General features: G+C 41.4%; 1 protein-coding gene across 1 annotated transcript in view; it reads left to right on the forward strand.

The window, feature by feature from the left end:
- Positions 1–11,490, forward strand: part of LOC128694942 (dual oxidase 2-like) — a 142,454-nt gene that overhangs the window by 45,871 nt on the left and 85,093 nt on the right. Inside the window, exons 3-6 of the mRNA XM_070094358.1 lie at positions 1,404–1,498; positions 2,905–3,063; positions 6,211–6,395; positions 10,529–10,657. Coding sequence (XP_069950459.1) covers positions 1,404–1,498; positions 2,905–3,063; positions 6,211–6,395; positions 10,529–10,657 — 568 coding nt within the window. The remainder of the gene's footprint in view (positions 1–1,403; positions 1,499–2,904; positions 3,064–6,210; positions 6,396–10,528; positions 10,658–11,490) is intronic.

An 11,490-nucleotide genomic window follows, 5' to 3' on the forward strand; every position in this document is an offset into this window, starting at 1 on the left:
CCCTCTATCTCTCCTGTCCTTCAGTGTCGTCAGGTCGATTTCTCTTAACATTTCCTCGTAGGACATAACCCTTAGGTCCGGGACTAGTCTTGTTGAAAACTTTTGTACTTTGTCTAATTTCCTTAGTGTGTGTGTGTGTGTGTGCGGTCACCTAATTGGTTGCAGGGGCCGAGTCATAGCTCCTGGCACCACCTCTTCACTGGTACTCACCTATTTGTACTCATCTATTTGTGGTTGCAGGGGTCGAGTCACAGCTCCTGGCCCCGCCTCTTCACTGATTGCTACTAGGTCCTCTCTTTTCCTGCCCCATGAGCTTTATCATACCTCGCCTTAAAACTGTGTATGGTTCCCTCCTCCACTACTTCACTTTCTAGGCCATTCCACGGCCTGACCACTCTATGACTGAAGAAATACTTTCTAACATCCCTTTGATTCATCTGAGTCTTCAACTTCCAATTGTGACCTCTTGTGTCTGTGTCCCTTCTCTGGAACATCCTGTCTTTGTCCACCTTGTCTATTCCGCGTAGTATTTTATATGTCGTTATCATGTCTCCCCTGACCCTCCTGTCCTCCAGTGTCGTCAGGCCGATTTCCATCAACCTTTCTTCGTAGGACAATCCCCGTAGCTCTGGGACTAGTCTTGTTGCAAACCTTTGCACCTTCTCTAATTTCTTGACGTGCTTGACTAGGTGTGGATTCCAAACTGGTGCTGCATACTCCAATATGTGTGTGTGTGTGTGTGTGTGCGTGTGTGCGTGTGTGCGTGTGCGTGTGTGCGTGTGTGCGTGTGCGCGTGTGCGCGTGTGTGTGCGTGTGTGTGTGCGTGTGTGTGTGTGTGTGTGTGACAACTGCTAGCGAAGGGCTCTTGATCTAAGGAACTGGTGCTACACACCCTTTCCTCGGGTTACACCTCAGTACCTCTGTTTCCCTGTGAACTATATAACCCCTATTCATTTAGCGCTTCTCCGGGCAATTAATAATAATCCTCAAAGTTAGGTATTGAAGTTTCTTAAAAACAATTATACTCTTATTTTGCTTATAATTACTTAAAATAATGCTTCTATAATTGTTATTACTACCTATCTTAATAATAATAATAATAATAATTATTATTATAATAATTATAATAACACTTTTATGAGTATAACTATTTTTGTAATGTTAATTATTATTATTTTAGCAATATTGCTATATTTATCATATAATAATATTTTTATATTTTTCTCTATAAATAACATAACAAATATATAACTTGTAGTTAGACTCGTTAACACAAGCACTTAAATAAAAGGGAAGTGAGTTTTTTATTCTGGGTTGATCCAAGGGATCAAGAGCCCTAGACAAGGCAACCTCCTCTTCCCATCTCTGAAGGAAAGAGAGCTAATCAAGGTTGGTTTTCTCAGCTGTGGTAATGGAGGACAGAGAGACGACCCTCCAGAATATGAAGGTTATGATGGGTGGTACAATAACATCGCCAGGCCTAGTCAGGGAGCCGTAGGTATGTTGTGCTCACCCTTAGCTTGTAGCGACTCTGCTAGCTTGTAGCATATCTCTGCTAGCTTGTAGCGTCTTTCTGCTAGCTTGTAGCATATCTCTGCTAGCTTGTAGCACATCTCTGCTAGCTTGTAGCATATCTCTGCTAGCTTGTAGCATATCTCTGCTACCTTGTAGCATATCTCTACTAGTTTGTAGCATATCTCTACAAGCTTGTAGCGTCTCTCTACTAGCTTGTAGCGCCTCTCTGCTAGCTTGTAGCGTCTTTCTGCTAGCTTGTAGCGTCTTTCTGCTAGATTGTAGCGTCTCTCTACTAGCTTGTAGGGTCTCTCTACTAGCTTGTAGCATATCTCTACTAGCCTGTAGCATATCTCCATTAGCTTGTACCATCTCTCTATTAGTTTATAACGTCAATGCATTAGTACTATCCCTCTACTTTTAAGACCACTCTGAATGTCTGGTCTTCACTGTTACTGCTGCTGTGCATCTGTTGATGTAAGTATCGCAGCTATTGTAAAGATATGAAGGTAAAGACAGAGGCTGGTCAACAAGAACGGGACAACGTTTAGCTCTGTTTGCAGCTTTAGAGAGCCAGTAAAAGCTTGTTCTGCAAGTTGCGTCCTCGTGCACAACAGACATAACTAAGCTTACCATTATTATATTTAAATCAAACCGGGACATTTTTAATGTTTTGAAAAAAAATTGTTCGTGAAATATAAAGTAGGTATATTTTCTTTAAGGTAAGTAAATTGGGGCTAAAATCTATCAGTTTTTTAATTATGGACTACAGAACGAGAAAGAACAAAAAATGTAAATTTTGGAATTACTTTTTGGAGAACAATTCGTATTTTTTTTTTCACTAGAATAACCTTCCTTAGTAATGATTTATTTTTTTATTTTCTCCTAAAACTTGCTGGAACTAAAATCACTGCTTATATTGCAGTACATTAGGCCTTTTATTGAAGATTCAGCCAAGGCAAATCAGATTTGTCAGTTTTGTCAGAAAATGCTGGAAATCGCACTGAAGAGTCGAAATATGCAATAAAATAAAGTTTTAACACGTTTTCCTGAGATGAAATTTCAGTTTTTTTCATATTTCTCTGTTTTTCTTTTATTTTTTCTTTTATTGTTGCAATGTTTCTGTCCCTGACAAAATGACACTGACCAGGACCTCGGGACAGGGATTTCAAACTGGGATAATCCCGGCCAAAACGGGACTGCACTGCCTGTTAGTGGCTTTCTTTTACGCTTAACATTATGTTACCATGTAAACTACATTTTGCATAACAGAAAAAATAGTTTGCTTGTTCATGGTAAGACTAGATATAACCATCGTCATCACCATCAAGTCCTTCCCCTCCTGTAAGAATCACTTCCAGCTTAGAGTAATCTTGTTCTTCGGTCCTACAGACACACCCCTACTGCGCCTTCTACAGCCAGCCTACAGCGACGGCGTCTACGAACCAGCCAACAGGATCACCAATCCACTTCGTATCAGTCAAGAACTCATGGCTGGAGCCAACGGGATGCTGTCTAAGGGAGGAAGAACAGCTTTCCAGGTTTTCTTCGGTATGTGGCCTTTACTAAATTTCTGCTTCCCATTCTTCTCTTTCTTTCTTGAATTGGCATTATTCTCGCTCACTTTCATGTAAAGAAAAGGAAGGGGAACGATATATGTTTATTTTTCACTATCTCAAAATAAACAATATTAAAACAATTACTTCACACGCACACACACACACATGTTCAGGACTCTGTACACCGTGTTCATCAAGCCCTTACTGGAGTATGCAGCACCAGTTTGGAACCCACATCTGGCCAAGCACGACAGGAAATTAGGGAAACTGCAAAGGTTTGCAACGAGACTAGTCTGGGAGTTAACGGGCATGTCCTACGAGGAGAGGTTAAGGGAAATTAACCTGATGACACTGAAGGGCAGGAGGGACAGGGATGACATGAATCGACAAGGTGGACAGGGACAAGATATATCAAGAGGTGGAACACACCAACAAGGGGTCACAATTAGAAGTTGAGTCACAGGGATGTTAGGAAATATTTCATCAGTCACAGAGTTGTCAGGAAGTGGAATAATCTGGAAGGGAGGTGGTGGAGGCAAGATCCATACATAGCTTTAAGAAGAGGGATGGAGTGACCTAGCAACGACCAGTGAAGGGCGGGGCCAGGAGCTATGAATCGATCCCTGGAACCACAATTAGGTGAGTACATACACACAGTGGCTCAGAGAGAAGCGATGACCGTGTTTACACTGCTCTTGTACCTCTGAGTTCTTTCCACGTTGCTTACCTACTGCAATATTACATAGCAGTGCGAAAGGCCCAGAGCTAGTTCATTTCATCCCTCTCCTCCTACCTGGAGGTTGTTCCGGCCAGTCCTCGACCAGGCCTCTTGGTGGATCAGGGCCTGACCAACCAGACTGCTACTGCTGGCCGCACAGAATCCAACATCCGAACCACAGCCCGGGTGGTCGGGTACTGACTTTAGGTAGTTGTCCATCTCCCCCGTGAAGACAACCAGGGGTCTATTGGTAATTCCCATTACGAACTGACCCGGACCCTTATTGTGTTTTCTTTCTGTGTACTCATAGCATCCCTGCTTTTCATTGGGGGCATGTTGCACCGTCTGCCTAGTCTTGCTTTTATAGGGAGTGATTTCTGTGTGCAGATTTGGATTAGTCTCTCTAGTATTTTTCAGGTGTAGATTATGATGCATCTTTTCTGCCTGCATTCCAGGGAGTGCAGGTTAAAGGACTTCCATTATTCCCAGTAATCAAGGTGCCTGACTGAACTAATACGAGCAATAATAGTTCTCTGTACATTCTCCATCTTTAATTTCACCTAACTTGAATGGGGCTGTTAGTGTACAGAAGTATTCCAACCAAGAGAGAACAAGTGACTTAAAAGAGGATCATCAGTGGTATAGCATACTTAGTTTTGAAAATTCTCATTATCCTTCTTATCATTTCCCTGGCATAAGTGACAGTGACACTGTTGTGACCCTTGAAGTTGAGATCCTCTGACATCGCTCCCAAGTCCTTCACTTTAGTTTTTGCTCTGTTGTATCGCTTAGAATTTGTTGTATACGTCGTTATAGCTATTATTATTTCTTCAAATCTTCCATAACGGAATAACTGAAATTTGTCGTCATTGGATTTCATATTGAAGAATTGAGACACTTATGCAACATATGGGAATCTTTATTGAAGAAACGTTTCGCCACACAGTGGCTTCATCAGTCCACTGTTTTCCGCGACCTACTGAGAAACTTGGTTTATATCCAAATGGAGGTTTACTGTGTCATCAGTGGTTAACACTCTCGTGCAGGTTTGAGTATCGTCTGCTAAAGAAGACACGGTACTGTGGTTTACATATCTTTCTATATCAGATATGAGGATGAGAAAAAAGATGAGGGCGAGTTCTGTGCCTTGTGGAACAGAGCTTTTCAATGTGGCAGCCTCCGACTTAACTCTGTGTAACATTACTCTTTGTGTTTTATTGGTTAGAAAGTTAAAGATCTATCTGCCCACTTTTCCATTTCTGTGGCTGGTTTTTCAATTGTTTGATCGCTCGTTTGCGATTGTCTTGCATATTTTTATAGAAACGTGTTGATACAAAATTGTTTCAAAGAAACACCTACGAAATACAAAAATTCTATATTTTTAGTGTTATGTGAAATTTCATATGAATATTTAACATCTGGATGCTACGGTTGAGATCTCTTCATACATAAGTGAAAACGGTTTTCATTTCAACTAAATGGACTGTATAGCCCTTGTGGCTTAGCGCTTCTTTTTGATTATAATAATAATAATTCAACTAAATGGAAATAAAAGTACTCAAAAAGGTATTCTTTAGTAAAAAAGAGATTCATCCTTAGTGCATTGTGTGTGCGTGTGTGTGTGTACTCACCTAATTGTGGTTGCAGGGGTCGAGACTCAACTCATGGCCCCGCCTCTTCATTGATCGCTACTAGATCCTCTCTCTGCTTCCTGAGCTTTGTCATACCTCGTTTTAAAGCTATGTATGGTTCCTGCCTCCACTACATCACTTGCTAGGCTATTCCACTTCCTGATGACTCTGTGACTGAAGAGGTATTTCCTAACATTCCTGTGACTCCTCTGAGTTTTCAGCTTCCAGTTGTGACCACTTGTTTCTGTGTTCCCTCTCTGGAACATCCTGTCTCTGTCCACTTTGTGCTAGTGTGTGTGTGTGTGTGTGTGTGTGTGTGTGTGTGTGTGTGATTAACAGTTAAGATTAAAGACCGATAAAGAGAGTGATCTGCTCAGGGGGAAGCGTTTTTATCTACCTTACCTTTTCTTGGACTTTACCGCATCACCTCTCATTCCACTTGCGCTGCATGTCCCGTACGTGTTTAATACTTCTCCGTGACTATAAAATAAAGGCAGAAGCTCTCACGTAACAGAACTGCAGTTGCTGACAAGAGTGAAACTAATGGGAAGGCTGGTTGACAGGAGGCATTATGGTTAACACTAACTGGCACAATAACGCAGTGGGCTGCGTTGTTGACAGGGCTATCTGTAGTTGACAGGTGTGAGGGAAAAAAACCACTGTGCAGTGGACATGATAATCTATGGGTGACAGGGTATGAAGGGGGGGGGGAAGGGGAGTAAAATCACGGTGTGGTCGACAGAATGACACAGTAGACAGTTTGGCTGACAGAACAATCTATCGTTGACAGGGCAGCAGGTGGTGGAGGAGATCCTGGATGCTCAAGGAGCTGGATGTCCACCAGAGTACTTCAACATTCCCGTAGAGAGTGACCATGTCTTCTACACACACGCACCCAAGCTGAAGGAGCTGCCTCTCCTCCGTACTCGCTACGACATGACCACCGGATTCTCTCCCAATAACCCGCGCCAGCAGGTAACCTAATAAGAGACGCACTTTGCAGGACAAACCCGGAACAACGTAACGCTCTGTGGTATAAAGCTGGTAATAAATACCGACAAATTGGTTTAGAAAGACTCGTTTAGAAGACATTTTTATTAGAAAACGTTTGGCCTTGGGACCTTGATCACTTCTGAAAAGTTAAGGTCCCAGAACCGAAACGTCTTGCAATAAATATGACCTAGTGTTTGCTCACGTTTCTTTACAGTACATGTCTTACTCGAAATACATAGTTTAAAGTGTTATAGTATTCAACGAATCAAATTTTTAACAATATTAAAAAGAGGCTTAACTTGAAACAAAAACAAAAAAATATCTGCACTTCTGGTATCACTGGGAGCATTATGTGGCGGTCAGAAAATAGGGGTTTTGAGTTTAGTGTTGATATCACAATTTCCTATTGAGAGCCCAAGTTTTTAAACAGTATTTGCAAATTGCCAGCTACTTAGCTAATTAAATAAAAGCTTTGTCACGATATGGCATGGAAACCAATAGATGAATTTGTTGAATATAATCACTGCACTAGCATCTATTTAGCTTAAAATCGATCTAAATTCTCCACTAATCATTTTACGTCAGTGCTGAGAGTTTGAAAGAGATCTGAAGAACCATTCTTTCGTTATTACATAGAGATTAATATCGTAATTCGTTTAATTTTCTTTGCAAACTTGCGTTTGCACAGTCCAATAACAATATAAGGCTTACCTGGAGGAGTCTACCTGGAGGTTATTCCGGGGATCAACGTCCCCTCGGTCCGGTCCACGACCAGGCCTCCCGGTGGATCAGGGCCTGATCAACGAGGCTGTTACTGCTGGCCGCACGTAATCCAACGTACGAACCACAGCCCGGCTGATCCGGCACCGTCTTTAGGTATCTGTCCAGCTCCCTCTTGAAGACAACCAGGGGTCTTCCCGTAATGCCCCTTATTGCTGGTGGGAGGCTGTTGAACAGTCTTGGGCCCTGGACACTTACTGTGTTTTCTCTTAGTGTACCAGTGACGCCCCTACTTTTCAATGGGGGTATGTTGCATCGCCTGCCAAGTCTTTTGCTTTCGTATGGAGTGATTGGTGTGTGCATATTAGGGACCAGTCCCTCCAGAATCTTCCAGGTGTAGAGATTGATATCTCTCTCGCCTGCGCTCTAGTGAGCACAAGTCAAGTGCTTCCAGGCGCTCCCAGTAGTTTAGGTGTTTGATGGAACTTATACGTGCAGTAAAGGTTCTCTGTATATTCTCTAGCTCTGCAATTTAACCTGCCTTGAATGGGGATGTTAATGTACAGCAGTATTCCAGCCTAGAAAGAATAAGTGATTTAAAAAGGATCATCATTGGCTTGGCATCTCTTGTCTTGAATGTTCTCATTATCCATCCTATCAGTTTCCTAGCAGATGTGATAGTGGCATTGTTGTGATCCTTGAAGGCGAGATCCTCTGACATTACCACTCCCAGGTCTCTCACATTACTTTTCTTCTCTATTGTGTGATTGGAGTTTGTAGTATACTCACCCCTCAAGGAAGGTTCCTTGATGTTGGTGAGGGGCTCTTGATTTAGGGAATTGGATCTGTGCTCCAGTTCCCCGAATTAAGTCTGAATGCCTTCCACATCCCCCCCCCCAGGCGCTGTGTAATCCTCCTGGTTTAGCGCGTCCCCCTGGATTATAATAATAATAATAATGTAGTATACTCAGTTTTAGTTATTATTTCCTCCAGTTTTCCATAACAGAGTAGTTGGAATTTGTCTTCATTGAACATCATATTGTTCTCTGTTGCCCATTGGAAAACTTGGTTTATATCTTCTTGGAGGTTAACAGTGTCCTCAGTGGATGACACTCTCGTGCAGATCCTAGTATCGTCTGCAAAAGATGATACAGTGCTGTGGTTTACATCTCTGTCTATGTCTGATATGAGAATAAGGAACAGGATAGGTGCCGGTACTGTGCCTTGTGAGACAGAGCTCTTCACTATGGCAGCATCTGATTTAACTGTTTACCACTACTCTTTGTGTGCGATTGGTTAGAAAGTTGAAGATCCATCTGCCTACTTTGCCGGTTATCCCTTTAGCACGCATTTTGTGTGCTATTACACCATGGTCGCACTTCTCAAAGGCTTTTGCAAAGTCTGTGTATACTATATCCGCATTCTGTTTGTTTTCCAGTGTATCTAGGACCATATCATAGTGGTCAAGCAGTTGCGAAAGGTTGTACAAGAATGGTACACAATACCGACAAGATGAAATTGAGACACTTGTGCAACATCTGGGTATCTTTATTGTAGACGTTTCGCCATCCAGTGGCTTTATCAATACAAATTCCAGGACATAACTTGAAGACAGGAGAACTATGTACAGAAGATGAGGTAATCAGTCCCTCAACCTAGCAGTAGGTGCGAAGAGCACCGTAGTCGTGGAGATTCTGGAGCAGAAGCAAGGCGCCTGACGCTTATATAGTAACGTCAGGTGGAAATGGGACGGGTAGCAGACGAGGGCATAGTCACTGGTAGGCGGGATTCCCCAGTGGAAGTAGGTCCTACCCAAAGAGATGGGTTAGTTGTAGTAGTAGTAGTTGTCGTAGTCGTGAAGGTTATGTACATGTCCTCAGAATCAAGATTCCATGATGTTGCAGTGTCTGACAGGTTGTACAAGAATGGTATACAATACCGACAAGATGAAATTGAGACACATGTGCAACATCTGGGTATCTTTATTGTAGACGTTTCGCCGTCCAGTGGCTTTATCAATACAAATTCCAGGACATAACTTGAAGACAGGAGAACTATGTACAGAAGATGAGGTAATCATCTTCTATACATAGTTCTCGTCTTCTCCTGTAGAGGGAGCGTCTCTCTCTCTCTCTCTCTCCAGTTTACTTCTTCTTTTCTTTTGTCTTATAGGAATATACCTTGAACATACTTCAGCTTTCAGGAGGGTGATCTTTTCGAGGCATTGGTTAGGGTCCATGTAATTTAAGATATCCTCCCAGCATGTTTCATTTAGGGCATAGTTTACCTGATCCCAGATGATGTTCTTGTTGTTGAAGTTGAATTTGGTAAAGGTACCCTCATAACTGAATGTATTGTGCCGATCAGGACTCCTGTGCATGCAAGTCTGGACTTCGATTAGATTGTGATCATTTAATTAAAAGTTTAAACACGATTAAAAGAGGCATTCATTAGCTATCCCACGGATACCAGGACACATTTTTTGATTAGTTTTAAAAGGACATGAGAGTTGTTATGTTTGAGATCAATCTTAATTTTAAATAGTAGAAATTAAGGGAAGTGCGGAGGTGTGAAAAATATAATTGAGTGAGCTAAGGATGTGTTGCTGAGATGGTTTGGTCATACAGAAGGGATGAAGCTGGATTGGTTAACCAGGTGGTTGTTTACATCTGAAGTGAATTGAAGGAACATAAGAAAGGAGGATCACTGAAGCAGGCCTACTGGCCCATACTAGGCAGGTTTTTCTCACACTCAAACCCACTATCAAAATAACTGCACAACACATTTTCGGTGCTACCCAAAGAACAAGGCTTAATACCCCTACTCACCCACGTGCACGTCCAACTCTAATCTAACTCCTCTCACTCTTACACCTATCCATCCTCTGCTTATCCAATCTGAATCGACTATTTTCAGTTCCTTCTTGGAGGTAGTGGTCATCCTAGAAAGGGTTGGAGGAAGTGAAGAGGGTTTTAAGTTGCAAGGGCTTGAGCAACAAGCAGGGATTTTTTAGCATGTTTAAATTTTCGTTTTTTGATGTACTTTTGGAGTGTGAGCAAGTTAACATTTACAAAGGGATTCAGGGAAACTGGTTAGCCGGACTCGAGTCCTTGAGGTGACAAGTACAGTGCATGCACTCTGATGGATAGGGGGGAGGGAACCGCTGCACTTCTGAGAACAATTTCAACTGTGACGTGTATGTATTTCTAGTAACATAATTATTGAGTAAATTATGATAAACGTGTTTCCTTCTTTGAGTCACCCAAACTTGGTGAGAGTCGGCTGATGGGACTTTAAAATAATGGTGATGATAATAATTATTATTATATTCTTATTTCAAGTGTTATTGTTTTACTGTTCTTTACTTTGATCGTATCCATATGTAATTACCACAGTTAAACGAGATCACACCATACATGGATGGTGGACTGGTGTATGGCACTGCCAAGGGTTGGGCCGATGTATTGAGGACCAGATCTGATGGCACTCTGGCACCTGGGGGACTTCTGGCTACCCATGATGAGGTGAGCGTTATTATTATTATTTATTATTATTATTATTATTATTATTATTATTATTATTATTATTATTATTATTATTATTATTTATGAGTAGGTAGCCAGTTATAACATTTACTGCTTCTGTTGCTTTAAGGACAGTACCTTGATGCTAATGAAGGGATTTAGATCCAAGGAATTAGAACTATCATCCTTCCTGTGATCAGATCTGGTTGCTTGCCATTCCTCAGACCTTGTATGCTCTCTGTGTTAATAATCATTAATAATAATAATAACAAAAATAATCTTTTATCACTTTCTGGAAATTTTTCTCGTATCTGTATTTTTTCGCTGGCTGATTATTCTTTGTTTACCACTGTGGCCTTTGATTCCTAAGAATTATTTTTATTTATTCTTTCATATTCTTCTAAAATCTTGTATACCATTATTATAGTTGATCTTTAATTCCTGTCACACACTAATAACGAGCCTAATCTTTTCAGCCTTCGTGAATCATTTTTTTTTTTTGCATGTGACCCATTGTATAGCACGAATCTGGAGTATTCCTAGCTTGTCCAATACTGGGATTTGGAGCGACCCTTCCCTTTCTAGGATCAAACAGGATTATATCCCATTTCCCCCTTGCGCTGCAAGTCCTGTTGGTTCAGGGCTTCTCTATGTATTTACCAATAATTTATAATATCTTCTAGCATTCATACATATCTTGTACGTGCGGACATCTCGCCACTTCTGCATATTTAAATTTTGGATAGGTTTATGTCGTCAAGAGCTGTATAGCCCCTGTGGCTTATAGCTTCTTTTTAATTATAATAATATGTCGTGAAGAGATTCTTTAGCAT

This window comes from Cherax quadricarinatus, chromosome 45 (assembly GCF_038502225.1).
Source record: "Cherax quadricarinatus isolate ZL_2023a chromosome 45, ASM3850222v1, whole genome shotgun sequence".
In the NCBI taxonomy this organism is placed as follows: domain Eukaryota; kingdom Metazoa; phylum Arthropoda; class Malacostraca; order Decapoda; family Parastacidae; genus Cherax; species Cherax quadricarinatus.